The sequence below is a fragment of the Petaurus breviceps genome, unplaced genomic scaffold (genome assembly GCF_028583685.1).
Source record: "Petaurus breviceps papuanus isolate PSGF00001 unplaced genomic scaffold, PetGlider_PUasm1.0 558, whole genome shotgun sequence".
Classification (NCBI taxonomy): domain Eukaryota; kingdom Metazoa; phylum Chordata; class Mammalia; order Diprotodontia; family Petauridae; genus Petaurus; species Petaurus breviceps.
In genome coordinates this window covers 1553108-1573519 of record NW_027186376.1, presented here as the reverse complement: position 1 = coordinate 1573519, position 20412 = coordinate 1553108, and the positions used below count along the sequence as shown (strand labels likewise).

The 20412-nt window shown below is 43.2% G+C and overlaps 2 protein-coding genes across 3 annotated transcripts in view; one reads left to right on the top strand and one right to left on the bottom strand.

The window, feature by feature from the left end:
* The window catches only part of RBX1 (ring-box 1), a 434671-nt gene that overhangs the window by 260150 nt on the left and 154109 nt on the right, over window positions 1-20412 (bottom strand). The window lies entirely within an intron of this gene.
* The window catches only part of MRTFA (myocardin related transcription factor A), a 214338-nt gene that overhangs the window by 74630 nt on the left and 119296 nt on the right, over window positions 1-20412 (top strand). The window contains exon 1 of one of the 2 annotated variants that reach the window (XM_069102866.1): window positions 7026-8183. The exons of the other annotated variant lie outside the window; for it this stretch is intronic. Within the exon in view, the coding sequence (XP_068958967.1) occupies window positions 8138-8183 (46 nt within the window). The 5' untranslated portion in view covers window positions 7026-8137. Of the gene's footprint in view, window positions 1-7025; window positions 8184-20412 lie in introns of those variants that run through there. 2 annotated transcript variants of the gene reach the window in all.

Here is a 20412-nt window from a genome sequence, read left to right as displayed (position 1 = left end):
ATAAAAATAAAAGTCATTCTCCAATTGATAAATGATGAAAGCCTATGAACAGTCAGTGTTCATATAAAGAAATCAAAGCTATCTCTAGTAGCATGAAAAAATGCTTTAAATCACTATTGATTGGAGAAGTACAAACTAAAACAGCTCTGAGGTACCACCTCACACCTATGAAACTGGCTAATATGACAGAAAAGGAAAACGGCAGATGTTAGAGGGGACATGGGAAAATCGGGACACTGATGCGCTGTTGGTGGAGTTGTGAGCTGATCCAACTGTTCTGTAGAGCATTTTGGAGCTCTGCCCAAGGGTCTATAAAACTGCCTGCCCTTTGACCCAGCAATACCTCTGCTAGACCTGTATCCCAAAGAGATCAAGGAAAAAGGTAGAGGATCTGTGTGTACAAAAGTATTGATAGCAGCTTTTTTTGTGGTGGTAAAGAATTGAAAATTGAGGGATGCCCATCAATTGAGGAATGGCTCTAAACCATCCCTCCTTGGTACAACTTCCAAATTAATATTTCTAAAAGACAACTCTGATCACGTCACTTACCTGCCCAGTAGTATTTAGTGGCTTGCTGTTGATAAAATACAAAATCCTCCACCTAGCACTTAAAGACTCCCCCAGTCTGGTTTCCATCCACTTTTCTTGTCTGCTTTCATTTTAAACCCCTTCCCACGCTCTTCATTCTAGTCAGCCTGGTCTTCTGGCTGTACATGGTGCCTTCCTTCTTCCAGTTTCCTCTGTCTTCCTTAAAAGCACAGATCACCTGCTGCTCCTTCACAAGGACTTTCATTCTCCCCTTGGTTGGTGCAGTTCTCTCCATCGTGAAGTCTTTTTCTGTACCTGGTATTCATTTACTGGTGTCCATGCTGTGCCTTCCAGGAAATTCAGAGGTCACCACGGGCAGGGTCTCTTGGATTGTGGACTGCTTTTGTTGCCAGTTTCTAGCAGAAGGCCTTATCTATACCTGAAATTGTATAAATGTTTGCTGTGTTAAATTGATTTGAATCCTGGGGTGGATTCGCTTTGGGCAGATGAAGGTGTGGGTGTAGCGCTCAGAGGAGAGGGCAGCATTCAAGAGAACAGTTAAGTCAAGATACAGTTATTAAGTGCCCACTTTATGTAAGGGCCTGATTGCCAGGAGGGAGATTGGCAAGAGGCCCAAGGGCAGACTCGGGTGGAAGACCTTCATTAAGAGGCTAAGGAACGATGTTTTGGAAATGATAGAAGAAAGACATGTAAAGTGTATTAGCGTTTTTAAATTTGTGTGGTTAGAAGTGATGGCATCTTGAGAGATGATGACCCTGAGAATTCTCTGTTTGTTAATTGGAAACTAGTATATTCTTAGGAAATGGAAAATGATGATTGTTCTTTTTTTTTTCTTTTTGCTTTTTTGGGGGGGAGGGCAATTGGGGTTAAGTGACTTGCCCAAGGTCACACGGCTAGTAAGTGTTAAGTGTCTGAGGTCTGATTTGAACTCAGGTTCTCCTGACTCCAGGGCTGGAGCTCTATTTACTGCGCCACCTAGCCCGCCCAATGATTGTTCTTTTTTTTTTTTTTTTCCCCTTTTTGGAAGGCAGTTGGGGTTAAGTAACTTGCCCAAGGTTACACGGCTAGTTTTTTTGTGTGGGTGTTAAGTGTCTGAGGCCTCCTGATTCTGGCCCGTGCTTTACTCACTGCGCCACCTACCCACCCCCTGATGATTGCTCTTAATACTGTTCTGGAACCCTCTCTCTGAAATTTCAGAGGTTGGCTATGGTACTTATAAATACAGTCAGTTCTTTTATTTCTTCTCCAAGGCAATTGAACTGTATGCAGAATAAAGAACCCTGACATAAGGAGTATTTCTGTGTAAGTATTTTGCATAGAGAACTTCTTTTTTCCCCAAAGATGCCATTTGTGGTAGTTGAAAGTTTGACCCAAAGTATTCTAGGTTACACATGACCTAGGGCTGAAGTTTCTTAACTTTGTGTGTATTCTGGATCCTCTTTATAGAATCATTTTTGAATGAATCAAATAAAATTGAATTGTGAAGGAAATGAGTTATTTTGAAAATTAACAAAATGCTTTTAAAAAAAAAAAACCAAGCACCAAATTCACAGACCTCAGGTTAAGAACCCCGGGTAATCAAATGTGGAAATTAGAGTTCTAAAAGAATGATGTGAGCTCTAGCACCATACACTTGGATATTTGCAGTCATGATTTTATGGCTTTGAGATTTGCTTTGTCCCTAAAAGTTAGCAGAAATGGCAATCTCCGTCTCTCCTGGAGCAAAGAACCACTCTCCTGAAAATCGGTGGCAATCGCAGTTCTCCCCGTTGATGCCTTCTGATACCTTGGAGGCATTGGTTGGGCCACAGGACACTGGGGGAGGCCTAGAGCCTGGGGTGTCTGGCTGTTATCTTCTGGGTTCTTTTAGTTTGTACAACACCAGGCCTTTGGGGGAAGAGACAAACTAGTTAGAACCAGTGGCGTTTCCATATGATTAGATTTCCTTGCAATAGTAAACAGTAGTATGCTTGGGAATGTGTTTATCAGAAATGCACTTGAGAGTGAGATGACATTTTAGCTGTATGTAGCCCTGTGGAGACTTTGTTTAAAAAGGGGGGGGGGGCAGCTAGGTGGCACAGTGAATAGAGCACCGGCCCTGAAGTCAGGAAGACCTGAGTTCAAATGTGACCTCAGACACTTGACACTTAACTAGCCATGTGACCTTGGGCGAGTCACTTAACCCCAGTTGCCTTGCCTTCTTCCCTCCCTCCAAAAAAAAACCCAACCAAACATGTTACTTGAGTCTGTGCCTGCATAAGCTATACTGAGTGCTGCAGTTTAGTTATTAGAGATATGAACAACACTCAGATGTTCAGGATTGGAGCAGTTCATGTGTGATCCAGCCCTCCGTCTTATTGTCTTCTGCTGTCTTGTTCTTGGACTTCTCATTAGCAGTGAAACAACCGTTTCTCTTTATTAGTGGCCAAATAACAGAGGATAGGGAGAGAAAATAAAACCTTATTTTTAGATGCACCAGGGTGAAGTTTTGTGGTAAAATTAACAAGAAAGTCTGTTGACTGAGTTGAGAATTTGAGCTCATTTATGCATTTTGTTCTTTCTGCTTCATGGGTACAGATAGCACTGGGGACAGGGGCTGTCTTCAGACCCCCCAGCACATGCTGATGTTGGAATATGTTACAGTGAAATGGAAAATGTCACCGAGAAGCTTGGGAACCCTCAGTGTGCCTTTTTGTGGCTCTGACATCACTTTGACTAACTTGGTATACTCATTTGTTACTCTGAAGTTGGTGTCTTCTTCTCCCAGAAGCACATTGAGCTACATTGAATCAGCATGGCCTAGTTGGGGAGAAGGGTACAAGGCAGCGTTTATAGAGCTCCTATCACACGTCAGACACTGTGCTAACTCCTGTGCCGTAGATGCTGTTTTATCAAAATCCCCATTTTGTAGATGAGGAAACCTAGGTTAAGTGACTTGCGCAGGGTCACATAGCTTGTAATTCTTCATAAGTGCACTTGCCTCTGTGCCCTGTGGCACCACCTCATGGACAGAAAAGGCTGACTTTGGAATCTGGAAGGCCTGGGGGCAAGTCTTCTTTCTGGTCCATCCTGGCTGTGTGACCCTGCCAGGTCAGTGCATCGTTGAGTGGACAGTTCTGCGGGATTAGTGATAGTGGGGTGACTGATGTGTACCAGTGCTGGTGATGGATTCATTGCTCTGGCCCCTCTCGCCTTCTTTGGACTATTCACATTGGGGTTTTCTGTGGGCAGGTAAGACAGCATCCCATTACCAAGGTCCTCCAGAGTATATGAGCAAATTCCAAGGATTCTCATGGCGGAGGACATCATTTCTATGTTATTTTAGCTTTCTGTCATGAATAGACAGGGCTTAGTGTGTTCCTTTTGGATCTAACCATTGATAGTCCTTTCTGTTTTGATCTTGTCTTAGAAGTAGAGTAGTGGTGTGGAAAGCACTTTGGAGTTGGAGTCTCAGGACTTGGGTTCAAGTCCTGACTATGTGTCTCACAGGGCTCTTAGATCACAGGAGAATATATGTAAAATACTTTTTAACCATAAGGCATTATATAAAGCTTAAGTCATTATAAGTCAATCCCTAGGCAAATAATGCTTCCTATCTCTTCCATTGTAATTGTTTAGATCACCTAGATCACCTGAAGGTGAGATTGCATTGATAAATAGGACCCATTTTTTTTAGTAAGTCAGGGTGCTGTGGTTAAAGCTATCAAAGTCTGAGACCCAGAGGCTACAGCTCATTGGGAATTATTTCATAAAGTTAAACTCTGATTAGGGATCAGGGATGATTCAGGCAAGGCCTTTGCTGAAGCTTACTGATGTTTGTTAAACCCTTGGAAGATGAGGTGACTGAGGGAAGATATAGAAAGAGAAAAGAAGACTGAAGAGGGGAGATAAATAAAGAGCCAGGAAAGAATGTAAGAACAGAAGAGTCAGATGAGTAGAGGGAAAACCAGGAAAGAGGAACATCCTAAAAACTTACCCAGTGGGATGAGCTGGTCAGCAGTGTCAGATGCTACAAGAGAAGTCAAGAAGGATGATGACTGAGTAAAGACTGACCACATTTGACAGTTAAAAGATCATTGGCAACTTTGGGGGCTTGGCCATGAAGGTTTTCTGAAGCGCCTCCCCTGTACCAGGCACTAGGCTAAGCATTGGAAATACAAAGAGAAGGAAGACATTTTCCCTGCCCCCCAGGAACTCCTAGTCTGCTAGGAGACAACATGGCAATAATTATGTTGGAGGATGAAAGGGGAACCAGGAAAGCCAGGAGGCTGAAGCAAGGAAGGAGAATGTTCAGATGTGGGAGACAGTCAGGATGACATTCAGAGGTGGGCGATGGAGGCCAGTGTCACAGGATCACCCAGTTTGTGGAGGGGGGAAAGGTGTAAGGAGAGTGGAGAAACAGGAAGAGGTGAGATTAGGAAGGGCTTTCAAAGCCAAGACAGGCAGGGGGAGAACTAGCAGGGAGCAGGGTCATGGAAACCTAGAAAGGTGAGAGTAGCCAGAAGAAGGGAAGGATCTGCTGTGTCAGAGGGTGTCAGAGGAGTGAGGATCGAGAAAGAAGTCATTAGGCGTGATAATTCAGCCATCATTGGTAACTTCCAAGAACGGTTTCTGTTCAGTGATGACGTTGTGAGCTTGCCCAGAGAATTCTGAAGAGAGTGAGAGGGAGAGGAAAGGAAGAGGATCGAGCTGGGAGAGTTGGGGATCACAGCAGGTGGAGATGGAGGCGTCAGGGGAGGCTCTTTTGAGAATAGGGAAGATGTGGGCCTGTTTGTGAGCAGTAGGGAAACAGTCAGTGGAGAGGGAGAGATTGCGGATTGAGAGAAGGGGGTGTAGGAGGGTTCAAGAGAAATAGAACAGGCTGAGTGATAAGGTCAGAAGGAAAAGGTTGGGAGCAGAGGGAGTCGTAGCACAGACTGTAATACAGCTTTATCTGGGACTTTGGTTGTGAAAGGAAGGAAAGCCATAGGGCACTATTAGCTTGAGGGGTTTGTAGGGTCTAGTGAAGAAAGGGTTTTTTTTTTTTTTCTTGTTTAAAAGAATGTTGTTGTTCAGTCATTTCAATCGTGTCTGACTCTTCGTGACCCTATTTGGGATTTTCTTGGCAAAGATACTAAAGTGGTTTGCCATTTCCTCCTCCAGAGCATTTTACAGATGAGGAACTGAGGCAAGCAGGATGAATTGGCTTGTCCAGATTCACATGGCTAGGAAGTGGCTGAGGCCAGATGTGAACTTGAGTCTTCCTGCTTTCAGGCCTCCCACTCTATCTACTGTGCCACCTAGCTAGGGAGACAGATACATTATCTGTAGTCAGTGAAGTCTGAACAGTCTGAAGATTAGAGGGGGCTGGCTGACAGGGCAGTTTGCTGGAGCAGAGAAAGGATGAGATGGAGTGAGTTGGCAGAAGGATTGGGATGATACCTACTAAGGACTGAACTTTGTGCTAGATCTGGGTTATGAACATGAAAATGATCCTCAGTATGAAAACATTTGGATAAAAGCCAGTCCTTGGTATATTCTTTTTGTTATTATATAGGTATGCAAGAGTCACTCTCTCTCATGGGCTAGGATTAGGCTGTTTAGAGCACTGCCATTGTGAAGAGGGGAAGAAGTTTACCAGTAAGTAGGAGAACCTATTACTTTTCCCAGAGAACCTCTGCCTTTGTCCACAGAAAATAGACCAGATGTCTGTTTCAGCTGAAAAGCCACCATATATCTCATTGTACATCCTGTGTAGGAACAAAGTGAGGAGTCAGTCCTCTCTGGTCTTAGTGACTTGAACACCGAGGAGGGGGCTGGTAAGGAGGCTGCCAGAGGGGGGCAGTGACAGTGTGGCTGTGGAAAATCTTGTCTCCAAGCAGCTTTTAGCCCACACTGGCTACTGCTCCCATGTCTTGTTGATTCACTCCCACAGTTCTAAAAAGAGCTCTCCTGATTTCTCTTAAATAGTACATTCTTGGGGAGGGGGGGGGGGGGGAGGCAGGGGGGGGAGGGAAACCCCCCTTTTTTCCCTTGGGGCCCGGGGAAATCCCCCCCCCCCCTAGAAATCTGCATCAACTTTTCCCTTTGGCATAAGAGGAGGAGCCTCGGATAGTTCTGAGCTCCTTATCTCTTAGAAGATCTCTGTTACTGCTGCTCATGTGTCTGTGGTTGAGTTAACCTTCTGGTGTCTCTTGCAGTTGACTGCCATTGAGGCATTCTTTTACCAACAATTGAATGGTGATGTGTTAGGAAAATAAAGTAGCCTCCTGACAGTGTTTAATGTTGGCAAATAGCGTGTTGTGATTAGGAAGGTTTCAGTTAACAGCATTTGTCGAATACAGGCAGCTAGGTGGGCCTGGAGTTCAAATCCGGCCTCAGACACAAGTCACTTAACTCATTTGCCTCAGTTTCCTCATCTGTGAAATGAGCTGAAACAGCAACAGCAAAAATATCAAACATGGATTATCATTGTGAATACTGATTTTTTTTTTTTTTTGTATAGGACTGTGATAGGGGAAGGAAGTTTGTTTATTTGATTTTTGTATAGATTCTGAACTAAGGAAATTTATTGTGACTTTATGGACTTTCTAGAAGAATCTTTACTCCCAAGGTTCATTTCCCTGATTAGGCCTCCTTTTGCCTACTTTTAAGATGAAGCTCAGAAGATACTTTGTTAGTGAAAAGATACTGAAACAAGGAACATAATGTTCGACAAGAAAGGTCTTTGGGCTTTTTCATTTGATTTGGGTAATGTGTATCATTTAAAATATGCTAACCATGCTAATAAGGAGCTATTCATCTGCTAGCTCTGCTCACTCATAAAAAAACAGAAAGTGTTGAGTGTGAAGTGTGATTGCGTGGGTTTTTTAGGTGTTCATGAGTGGTCTATTGCAGAGAATGACCAGACAAAGGTGACAGTTCTGCAATGTATTTAGATAATTTTTTGGAAATATATTTTAATGGGTGAGGGGAGGAGGGAATAGTTCAGATTCTCCAGGCAAATATTTAGCTTCTCTGCCTGGCTTCTATAAATATCCCAGACTAAGGGGGTGTAATATAGAATGCTCACATAGCATTCACATTTGTATATGATGTATGCCTTTTTTAGTCCAAATTTAGTGGATGTGGAATCTGGTCCCTGAGTGCCCTGGAGTGTGTTAAGTGTTGTCTCTTATCCGTAGACCTAAGCCCCTCCATTAGCAGAATCCCTAGAGGATCGGGAATGTATGCCAAATCTCCTTCTGCTTTGTGGATGGGGGAGAGGAGGGACTCTTCCTCTCCTTTTCTGTGTCTTTTTGTTTGTGTCTTTCCCCTTCCCCCAAAGAAGGCTAGCAAGGGGAGGAGCTCCCTGTTCTAAGCACACTTGGGAGTCTTGACTTGAGTGCTTTTCAACTTCCTGTGGGCAGTCATTCAACTCCAGGCCATCTCAGCTTGCCTGTGGGTTGGATAAACTGGGAACTGCCCTCTCCAGGGAGAGTTCTCAGCCTGATTTCTGTTGAAGGCGTGTGAGAGTGGCCTTAAGGAAGGTTCTCAGTGGCCTCTGAAGACAAGATCCTTTTCAAATTTTCTTTAGTCTGCCTGTGTCTGTCTCTTCCTTGGGGCTGTCATGACGCTGCTGGAGCCTGACATGCTGATGACGGCTGTGCGCTCAGGTAAGCCCCAGAGCTTTTGCTTGTAGACTGTTGGGAGCCCTGTTTTCTGGGCTAGGATGGATGTCCATGGTTAGGATGGCTTCATGGCCTAAGGGGTTGGCCTTCAGGGTGAAGGCAAAGCAGAAACAAGGCTTATTCGCGGTTTGCAGTCTTTTACTATGAATTAACAGTTGGTAATTTTCCTCTATTTTAAAAGTCCAAATATTCAGAATCGGTGATGAATCCTCTGGTTGCTGAACTCGGGGCTCTCTTCAGTGAAGAAGTGCATGGAAATAGAGCTTAGTTTTTCTTAATTAATATTTTTACAATTGCTTTAATGAGGGGTAGTGCAATTGCTTGTGCTGTTTAATGAATTACTGTCTTTAGGGCCTATCTCAGGCCTGCTTCTGTTCAGTTCAAGAAACGTTTTGTAAGTGCTTCTTAAACACGCCGTAATGCTTGTCTGCCTCCTTGAAGTCCCGAGAAAGGTTCTTTCTGCTCTCCGTGCCCAGCCCCTCTTGGGTGGGGGTGTCTTCTTCCATTTACTGCGCCTCCCCAGATGGTGACTGCACATTCGGGCGTGAGAAAGACTGAGGAAGAAAGCACAAATCTGGAGCCTCTCCGTGTACTGTTTCTCTTGCAGTGGACTCTGCCTACCTTAGAAGTAAACTTTTTTTTTAACTCCTTTTGTTTTTAATGGGCTTGTCTAGGTTGCCAGTATTTTTAAACCTTCAAGATAGCACTCTAAAAATAAGGGAATGTTCTTGTGTTATTTTTAGACTTGGGCTGAAATATAGTGTAGTATTTTCCCTTTTTTTTTTTTGCTACTGAGAACATATCCTGAAAGATTCATACAAATGACATTTGATAGCCTCTTCCCATCCTCTAGCCTTCCCTCAGATGGGAGACTAAGATTCCTTGTTAGTTCTGGCAGAAGCCATCACAGCTTTCCTTGTGGACAGCTCAGGTAGAGTGAATGCTACAGGTGTCATCAGTAGAAGCCTCAGGTTCTACCAGGCATCCGGTGCAGAAGGAAAAGGAGGCAGCAAAAAGCAGTCACTTTTCCTTTCCTCTCCTCCCTGACTCTGTCTAAACAGCGAGACTACCAGGATCCATTGTTAGCGAGCCATTGAAAATATGGATTTCTATATATTCCAGGTTGCCTTCTCCCCAGCCTGGTCCCTGTCATAATGCTTCTTATCTGTCTTTGCCAAAATTACTGGCATGGTTTCTTTGATGGTAATATTTCAGTCTTGCTCTTTGTAGGTAAGTGTCTGTTTTGCTTTGGAACAATGCATCCTCGAACAGGTTTAGTGATTGTTTGCTTTTAGTTGCAGAACTCATGATAGAACATGTAAGTATCCATCTTTTAGTAAGCACTCGGGTGACAGAACATGTTTGCTTTCTCCGTGGGCCTCTTAGTGCTCTCTCCATTTGCTAAGACTTCTTTAATCTTTCCTTTTCCAGTCTAGGAGCTTTTATCCCCTGGGATGAATGTTTAGGCTACCCTAGTCACCCATCTGTTTGGCCAGCCACTGCATAAAAGTTCCGGGGTAGAGTAGTGTGCAGGGCAGGATAGATAAAACTGACATGGATGGCAGGTCAGGGTGGCATAAAAAGTCTAGGCAGGCTTCTCTGTCCTGATTTCTCTTCCTCTTCCTCCTCCCTCTCCTCCTCTCCCCTCCCCTCTTCTCTCCTCTTCTCCTCTCCTCTCTTCTCGCTACACTGCATGGGGCAGAGAAGACTAGAACATCAAGCTGATTTCTCAAATATCTTTCATCCAAAAGTATAGTAGGCTTAAACTGATGGACTTTTCGCTCCTGAAAGGTTGTAGCCTGTTCTGTGGAATGTGGCAGCTATCTTGTAGCTGCCTGGTGACATACTAATGTCATTCAGCAAAGGAAACAAAAGAAATTCTTGGATAAACTTCAAGGGGGTGGATTTTAGAGAAACTGAAACAGTTGCTCAGTGGATTCAAGGTAAACCAGTCTGTCAGAAATGTGAAGGCAGTCATTGGCATGAGGCCCCAATTTTCCCACAGTAACATTTGGATAATGGTGACTGCAAAGCCGTGTTTCAACTATCCTCTGATGAGTTACTTTTGGTTCATTATAATGGAACCCCTTTGAATGGTCATCCATAATGAGCCTGCCTCATAGGAGATGGTGTGTTCTAGTGCGGAAGTACTGTTAGAGCAAGACCCTGGTAGCTTTTTAATATGGTCTGTACACAGAGAGAATGCCAAGAAAAAGGCATGAGCCCAGGAATCTCAGGGTTGAAAGGGCCTTCCAAGGTCCCCCAGGCCAACCTGTTGCCTGAGCAGGAAGCCGTCCTATAAGCTCCTTGGCAGGTAATCATGTAGTCCCTACTTGAAAACCTCTAGTGAGGGAGAACCATTACCCATGAGATAGCCTGTTGGGAACAGCTCACAGCTATGTGAGGAAGTTTTTCCATGCTTTGAATCAAATCTCCACACCCCCTCCCCACATTCCTCCTGGCTTTTTCCCTCTGGGGAAAGTGGAAGAAGGCTGACCCCTCTCCTCGTGTTTGAATGTGACTGCTTGTTGGGTTATCCCTGAGAATCCCTTTTTTATTGTGATCCTGCTTGGTGTGTTGATCCTGGAAGATTCAGAAATCTCCCAAACCAGGGATTGGTTCTATAAGCATCTTGTAGCCAAGGTCATTTCCACATTAAAGAAAATTAAACCTGTACTCTTTGTACCTGCTCCTTCTTGCATGTGTCCGTTTTTTAAAATCTCGATTAGTGTGTTGTTAGAGCTTCTCATTGGTCACGCACTTGGTATGTATCTTCACAGCATTAGCTGGGCTATAATGCACATTGCTGTTCCTAGGCTTTCTGCTAAGTCGTGATGAGAAAGGTCAGCAGGAACCATTACTCTTCCTGGGCTGGCCCCTGAGGAGGGAGCAAGATGAGCTTGGGACTTTGCAAACCAAGAGTAAGGGAAGACTGAGGCAAAGTATGCCATTACTGATGCCTCAGAGGCCTTTGCTACCAGGATCCTGGGACTTGAAAAAAGCCAGGAAAGGCAGAAGACGGAGGTGAGTCCGGAGAGCTTTCCAGCCATGAGGAACAGTCTGAGAAAATGCCTGGAGTTGAGGACTGTCTTGTGGAGAGAGCAGCCAGGAGACTGGTGTCACTGGATTGCAGAGCATGTGGGGGAGCGGCAGCTTAGGAAGAGCTTCGACTGCTAAAAAGAGGATTTTATATTTTATTTTGGACATGATCAGGAGCCACTGGATTTTATTTGAATAGGGGAGTGATAGAGGTCTGAGCTGCACTTTAAGGAAGATCACTTTGGCAGCTGAGTGGAGGGTAGACAGTGGTGTGGATAGATTTGGGGCAGGCAGTCTGACCAGCAGCATATTGCTATAGGCCAGGAATGAGGTGATGAAGGTCTGCACTAGAAGGAGAGAAGGGAGTGTGTTCAAAAAGTGTTACAAAGTTTACCAGGCCATTCTATTTGGGTTGGATGACTGCTCGGAAAGAGATTATGGGGATCCTTTGCTGGCACTGGATACAGGACCCTGTTGAAATTGTCTGTGTGCAATTCCAGTCTCAGTTCTGGGTTGAAGAGATGCACTGGTGCTTGCTGCCACAAGAGAGCAGGACCCGAGTCACACTTCTGGGGCCAAAAGGAGAGATTGCACTTGTGGACACAGTGGAGCCAGGGACCCTGGTCACAGTTCCAGGGCAGAGAAGAGTGCCTGGAGTTGTTCACGAGGGAGTTAAAGCCTTGTTCTCAGCTCCCAGGCAGAAAAGAGCACTGGTGCTTGTAGCTTCAAGGAGAGCAGGGGACCTGCTCCAGGGCCAGAAGGAGCGCTAGCATTTGAGGCTACAGGGAAACAAGGGCACTTCCTGGATGAAGACCAGAGCACAGAACAGAAGGTCGGTGACCATACTTCAGATCATACCACGTTGGAAGCACTGAAAACTTACAGATTGTGGCAGGGGAAAAAAACCAGCAACCACCTGAAGCTTGGGACAGTGACACCTCTATCCTGGGAACAGAGCCCAACTTTAACATAAAATTAAAAATAAAAAAAACGACTAGAAAAATGAGGAAACGACAAAAGACTGACCATAAAAAACTACTGTGATGATGGAAGATTAAGACACAAACTCAGAAGGAGACAATGCTGTTGAAAATAGCTATAAGCAAAGCCTCAAAGAAAAATGTGAATTGGACAGAAGCCCAACAAGAATTCCTGGAAGATGGGATGGCTAGGTGGCGCAGTGAATAGAGCACCGGCTCTGGAGTCAGGAGGACCTGAGTTCAAATCTTGCCTCAGACACTTAGCTAGCTTTGTGACCTTGGGCAAGTCACTTAACCCCAATTGCCCTACCCTCCCTCCTCCAAAAAGAAAAAAGAATTACTGGAAGAATTCAAAAAGGACTTTAAAATAAGAGCGGTCAGGGGAAGATTGGGGAAAGAAATGAGAGTGATGTAACAAAATTATGAAAAGAGTCAAGAGCTTAGTGAAAGAGGCACAGAAAGAAAACCTGAACAAAATAACACCTTAAAAAACCCACAATTTGCTAACTAGTAAAAGAGGCACAAAAATCCACTGAAGAGAAGAACTTAAAAAAGCAGAATTGGGCAAGTGGAAGCTAATGGCTTCATAAGACATCAAGAAACAACAAAATAAAATCAAAAGAATGAAAAATTAGAAGAAAATGTGAAATATTTCATTGGAAAAACAGCTAACCTGGAAAGTAGATCAAGGAAAGATAATTTAAAAATTTTTGACTACCTGAAAGCCACGAACAAAAAAAGAGCCTAGACAACTTCTTTCAAGAAATTATCAAGGAAAACTACCCTCATATCCTAGAATCAGAGGGTGAAGTAGAAATTGAAAGAGTATATCAGTCACCTCCTGAAAGACATCTTAAAATGAAAACTTGCAGAAATATTAAAGCCAAATTCCAGAGCCTCCAGGTGAAGGAGAAAATATTGTCAATAACCAGAAAGAAACCATTTAAATATCATTGAACCACATTCAGGATCACACGAGATTTAGCAGCTTCCGTGTTAAAGGAGTGGAGGGCTTGGGATATGATATTTCAGAAGGCAGAGGAACTAGCATTACAACCTACCGAGTGTAATCTTCCCGGGGGAAATGGATATTTCATGAAAAGGAGGACTTTTCAGTCATTGTTGATGAAAAGACGAGAGCTGAATAGAAAATTTGACATTCAGACAGAACACTCAAGAGAAACATAAAAAGGTAAACCAGAAAAAAGAACCACAAGGGCCTCTTTACACTGTTTACATTCCATAAGGGAAGATCTTACACGTGAATCCTAAGAACTTTTATCATTAACAGGGCAGTCAGAAGGAGTCAACATAGATGTCATGAATGTGAGTCTGTGGTGTTAGAATGATCCCCCCCCACACACACACACTTTCCCCCAAATGAAGGGGTAAGAAAGAGGAATGCACTGGGAAAGGGGGAGATAATAAGCATTTTTTGTCATATAAAAAGAGGTTTTGTGGAGGGGCAAATAGTGTGGGGAGTGGTGGGTAATGCTTGAACCTCACTCTCACTGGAATTGGTTCAAAGAGGGAATAACATACATACTTAGTTGGATATAAAAATCTATCTCACCCAACAGAGAAGTAGGAAAGAATGAGGATAAATGGGGGTGGAGGAGCCTGATAGAAGGGAGAACTAAGGGAGTCAGGCAGTGGTCAGAGGCAAAATAGCCCTTTGAGGAGGGATGGGGGGAGAGAGAGAGAGAGAGAAGGAGGAGGAGGAGGGGAAGAGGAAGAAGAAATAATAATAGTAGGGAAAAAATAGGATGGAAGGAAATACAATTAGTAATCATAACTGAATGTGATTGCAATGAGTTCACCCACAAAATAGAAGTGGATTGCAGAATGAATTAGAAACCTGAATCCAACAATATGTTGTTTACATGAAACACATTTGAAACAGAGGGACACACACAGAATAAAAATAAGGGGCTGGAGTAGAATCTTTTATGCTTCAGCTGAGGTAAAAAACGCAGGGATGACAATCATGATCTCAAAGCAGAAGCAAAATTTTGTTGTTAAATTGTGTCCAACTCTTAATGACTCCATTTGGGGTTTTCTTGGCAAAGATACTGGGGTAGTAATATTAACAGAATTCATCTGGAAGAACAAAAGGTCAAGAATATTAAGGGAATTGGGGTGGCTAGGTGGCCCAGTGAATAGAGCACCGGCTCTGGAGTCAGGAGGACCTGAGTTCAAATGCGGCCTCAGACAGTTAACACTTACTATCCCTGTGACCTTGGACAAGTCACTTAACCCCAATTGCCCTGCCCTCCCCCCCAAAAAAAGAATATTAAGGGAATTAATGAAAAGAAATGTGAAGATAGGAGGCCTAGCAGTATGAGATCTCAAATTGGATTACAAAGTGGTAATCATGAAAACAAAGTGCCGCTGGCTAAGAAATAGAGTAGTGGATCACTGGAATATATTAGGTACATGATACACACTAGTAAATGACCATTGTAATCTTGCGTTTAATATGCCCAAAGATCCAGGCTTTTGAGAAAAGAACTTACTATTAGACAGAAGCCACTGGGAAAACTGGAAAGTCGTTTGGAAGAAACTAGGTATAGACCAGTATCTCACATACCAAGATGAAGTCAAAAAGGGAACATGATTTAGACATGAGGGGTGATATCATCAGCATATTAGGGGAACATGGAAAATTTTAGCTTACTTATCTAAGGGTAAGGGAAGAATTTATGACCCAGGAAGAAATATGAAGGATCATGGCTATAGAATAGATAATTTTGATTACACAAAATTAGAAAGTTTTTGTAAAATCATTGCTGCCAAGATTAGAAGGAAAGCAGGAAACTAGGGAATTTTTTACATGTTTCTCTGATAAAGGGAATAGAATCAAATTTATAAAAACACAAGTCATTTCCCAAGTGATAAGTGGTCAGAGGATATCAAGTCAATTTTCAGATGAAGAGATCAAGGAAATGATATAGTCATATGAAAAAGTGCTTTAAATAACTATTGATTAGAGAAATGCAAACTAGAACAACTCTGAGGTAAAAATCTTTATACCTATTAGATTTGCTATTTTCCTTTTCTGTCATGTGAGCCGATGTTAGAGGGGATATGGGAAAATTGGGACACTGATACATTCTTGGTGGAGCTGTGAGCTGATCTAACCATTTAAGAGAGCACTTGGGAACTTTGCCTAAAAGGGCTATACAACTGTGCATACCCTTTGGTCCAGCAATACCACCACTAGGTCTGTATCCCCAATAGATAAAACAGAAAGGGAAAGTACCTCCATGTTCAAAGAGAGCTATCTGTAACAGCGCTTTCATTGGCGGCCCACCAATTAGGAAATGGTTGTGATGGAAGACTATTGTGCTATAAGAAATGATACAGAAGGGAAAAAAAGAAATGATGAGCAGGATGTTTTCAGAAAAACCTGGGCATTCTTACAGGAACAGAACCAGGGGCACATTGCACACAGTAAGAGCAATACTGTGCAATTATCACCTGTGACTGACTTAGCTATTTGGATCAGTTACCTGATATCTGTTGTGTATGTATTTATAGATGTGTATATTTTCTCCTCTGTTCGAATGTAGGTTCCTTGAGACAAGGAATAGTTTGCTTTTGAATTTAAAACCTCAGAAGGCCTAGCCCAGTGCCCAGTACATAATACAACCTCCTCATTTCTAGAACCCATGTCTTCAAAACGTAGGATTTTAGACATGAAAAGGACCTTACAAAAACCATCAAGTTCAGAAACTGGCAGTCTTAAGGGAGGAGAGCCATTTGGGATGAATATTCTTAGAAAATAATTTTTTGAAGAGCCAGGTCACATACATGCATTTATTATTTTACTCAGTTTATATAATGTAAAATAATTGACTGACTAGTAATTATTTATTGTTTCCAGAAGCCGCTTATTACTCTGAATATATGTGGCCAAGAATTTGAGAGTCCAAAAGATCTATAATCTTCTATAATGATGAACATTAAGTTTATTAGTTTAGCTGATTGTCATGTTGAAGGGTGAGCCTGATTCTGAGGAGCAAGTATGAGACAGAAGGAGGTGGAGATAGAAGAACAGGAATGTAGGCCAGAATAGTTAAAAGGGCTCTTTGTAGAATGGTGGTAGTGACTAAGGTGGGTGAGGGGGTGGGGGGGGCTCCACCTTGGGCAGGATAGGGAGTGAGAAAACACCAGACCTCAGCTCTGTCTGCTCCAAGGTAGGAGATTCACTCAGTTCCTTACTTGTCATGTGTAAGCCATCTGCCCTTTATTGAGATGAGCCAATCCACAGGCATTAGTGTCCATAGTGCTTTACAGTTTACAAGTACTTTACTCCACAAACAGCCCTGTGAGGTAGATAGTAAAAGCCTGAGGGTCCAGAAGATCCAACTTAGGTGTGAAGTGACTTGCATAAGGACAGACAGAACTTGTGACACACAGACTGCGCTGTCTGGGCTTTAAACACTGCAGGGATCTGCTTCAAGGAGCTGGATTTGTTTGGAAAGATACCGGTGGCCAATCCACAATCTAGTCCAACCTTCTAGGTTTGCTTATGGGGAAACTGATGCCCAGAGACACTTAACCAAGATGGTGGTGTGTTAGTAGCCATCGGGAACCAGAACCCAAGTCTCCTGATTCCCCATTCACAGAGCTTTATGCTTGAGCACACCTGAGAATTTTCTTGTCTCAGTCATATTGCATTATTTTCTATTTGGTTTATGCTTTACTAGGTTTTTATTTTAAAATATTTTATAAGGATGGATTACTTTTTAATTTTCGTCACCAGTCCCCCCACCTCCTGGCTGATCTTTGATTTGTAGATGAAGTCTAGTCTCTGAAATGTTAAATTTGGCTCTTGAAAAAGGAAAATAGCTTTTTTACCTTCATATACCTAGTGTTTCTTCTGTCTTGCAAACCATCAGGCTGCTTTATTATTTTCTGGTACAGAGTGATCACAGAATTACATTAGCATTGGTTCTAGGATGCTTTTAAGTGCTGTCTGAAAGTTAGGACAAACCAATGCCTGCATTTTCATCTTCCTCATCATCATAATGATCACAAGCAGTGCTTAAGTGCTTGATTGCTTTTTGCACACTTCTGGGTGCTTTCTATGCCAACAGAAATCTTTGAGTTACATTCCCTTTCCTGTAGCATTTAAAATCCAGGGGCTGAAAAACATTGGGTTCTTGAGTAATCAGATTGGTCCTGTGTTCCTCTTTATGTCCGTAACGCCTAAAGGGTGGGGAACCTGTGGCCCTCGAGGCCCTCATATGTGACCCTTTGACTGAATCCAAGAAAAATTCAGTGAAGTTTGGATTCAGTCAAAGGGCCTCGCTTGGGGACCTACAGGGCCACATGTGGCTCCATCCCTGAGTCCTAGAACCTGTGTGTGATAATCCAAAAAAAGTTGGTCGAATTGACATGAATGTTCTTGAAGGGAGAGGGAATGGGAAAAATGTGATGGTCTTAGATGGAGGGAGTTCCATTCTGTGTGTTCCATACATCCTGGCTATTGGGTTTCCAGGAACAGATAACATACTGTTTTATTTATAAGAGTAAGAGGGTAGTTCTAAACATGTGTCCGTACTAGAATGTAGGTCATCTGTTGTTAGTAGCCGGAGATTCCCCCATTGTTAACAGTCACCCTTCTCCGATGATTGGGATCCTGGTAGCAAAGGCCTTCGAGCATCAGGAATGGTGTACTTTGGTAAAGTGGTTTTTGCCAGCTGTAATATAAACCCTGAGTTGTTTTCTTACCAGTAAAAGAAAAAGCAGAGATAGCGTTCTGCACTTTGCTGGCCACTGGGGATACAAAGCTACAGATGAGAAAGACCTTGCTATTAATAATAACAGTAGCTAACAACAACCGTGAGAAGTAGGTGCTGTTATGATTTCCCTCTTTGATGGGCTTGTCTCTTTGTGTAGACTTGGGCTAGAAAAAAGAGACTCACTATGTACCTCTCATAAAGCTTGGTTTCCAGTTGAGAGGAGACAGTGTAGTCTAATAAGAGCTCTGGATTTGAACTCAACACACCTGGATTCTGATGTTACCTCAGTGAGTTTTTGATTCTAATCCTTGTACCAATTTATAAGGTGCTTTCACGAACCTTTTCTTTTTTGAAAACCTCACACCAGCCCTATGAATTAGGCAAGATAGCACATCTTCATTTGATGTGTCAGAAGACTGAGGCTAGGAGAAATTAGGCATGTTGTTTACAATCACGACAGTTTAGGGGCAGAAATGAGACTGGAACTATGGTCTTCTAAGGCTCTAGCCCAGTCTTCCTTCTGTGATGCTTGGATGTTGTAAGGCTATTAGGTAATTGTTTAATCTAGGTTTTAAAAAATTGTTGAAAAATTATTTTCAACTCCGATTTAGTAAATGTTTTGTTTTTTTGGTTTTTTTTTCAGTGACAAGGATGGATTTATATTGAAATAGTCTCTTGCCCAATTCCCTTTGTGACCAATGACATAGTAGGGAGTCAACATTTTTTAAATGCCTACTATGTGTCAGGCAGTGTGCTAAGGACACAAATATGAAAAAGAAAGACAGTTCCTGCCCTGAGTATGCTTCCTGGGGGACCACAACATAAAAAAGAAAGCTGAAGAGGAATGGGTAGAGGCAGCAGGCCTGGGGCCATGGTGGAAAAGCAAAGACGTTGTCCAGAATGTGTGGCCTCGTGGGAGACCAGGCGTATCTGAGCAGATGTCCAGGTGGGAGTGTTCATGGCTCTGCCCTTCCGGCAGAGGGGCTGTGAGCACCAAGGCCGACTGGCTCCTGGGAGGTGGTTCAGATTTCCCAGTGATGAGTTTACTGGGTGCATGGTGCAGCAAAGGAGTCCATGATGAGAGGAGCCAGGGCTACACTGAACTGTCTGTGGATAGCTTCTATTTTCAGACCGGCTCCTTGGCCTCAGGGAACACGGAAGAGAAGGACGCTGGTGGTTCTCATGTTGATTGAAGCTGTGCCTGCCCTCTATCGTAGCACTTCAGTCTGCTGTCTGGCCAGACAGGCTTGCTTTGTATTTGTAGTTATTTCTTTTATAGAAGGCATGCAAAGAAATTTCTGGTCATTTGCCTTCTTCTGTTCCTTAAAGTGATAACCTAACCTTTTTAGTCAGTCTCCAGGCATATATTAAATACCCACCTTGCACCAGACATTGTGCTAAGCATTGAGGGTCTGAAGAAAGCTTCCTGAGTAGAGGCCTGACATGGTCAGCTGTGTACTTTAGGAAGAAGACTTCCACAGCTGGCTGGAGGATGCACTAGACTAGGAAGGGATTTGTGGGAAGGGAAGCAGCCAGCAGACCATTCAGATAGTCTAGGTGTGGAGTGATGGCAGTGGTAGTATCAGAAGAGAGAAGGGATTGTCTCTGGGAGATGCTGGCTGGTAGAAATGACAGGACCTGACAAAAGACTGAGTAAATGGGTGCATGGAGAGTCAGGAGAGTGATGCCTAGCTTGTGAGCCTGAGTGACGGGGAACATGGCAGTCCTACAGTAAGAGGGGAAGCTTTGGGGGGGGGGGAACAAGATGAGTTCTGCTTTGGACATTTGAAGTTTAAGATGCCGTGTAGGAAATCGAATTTCAGATGTCTAATAGGCAGTTGGAGATGTGAGAGTAGAGGTCAGATTTGAGAATCCTCAGCACAGAGATAAGAGAATCCATGGAAGCTGATGACATCACTAAGTGAGGAGGGTATAGACTGTACTATAGCGGGAGAAGAGAAGAGAGTCCAAGACAGAACCCGGTGACACACTCATGCTTTCAGGCATAACATTTCAGCAGAGGAGACTGAGGAGTGGTCAAGAAAGGTAGGAATAAACCAGGATAGAGCAGTGTCATGAAAACCTAGACAAGAGACAATAATGTTAGTTACTTGCATTTCTTTCTTTTTCTTTTTTTCTAAAATATTTTGTTTTAATCAGCCAAGCCCCATCTTACCCTCCCACCCCAATTCGCTGATCCCAATTCAGAACATACGAAAAACAAAACTGATTACAAACATGTGTACTCAAGCAAAACAAATTTTTACATTGGCCATGTTCAAAAAATTTTTGTCTTGTCTTCATTCTGCATTCTGAGTTCCTCACTTCTCTATTGGGGGTGGGTAGGCTCTTTCATCATTAGTCCTCTGGAATTCTGCTTGGTTGTTATGCTCATAAAAGTTCAGCAAAACAGTTAATATTCCATCATAGAGACCATAAGTTCGT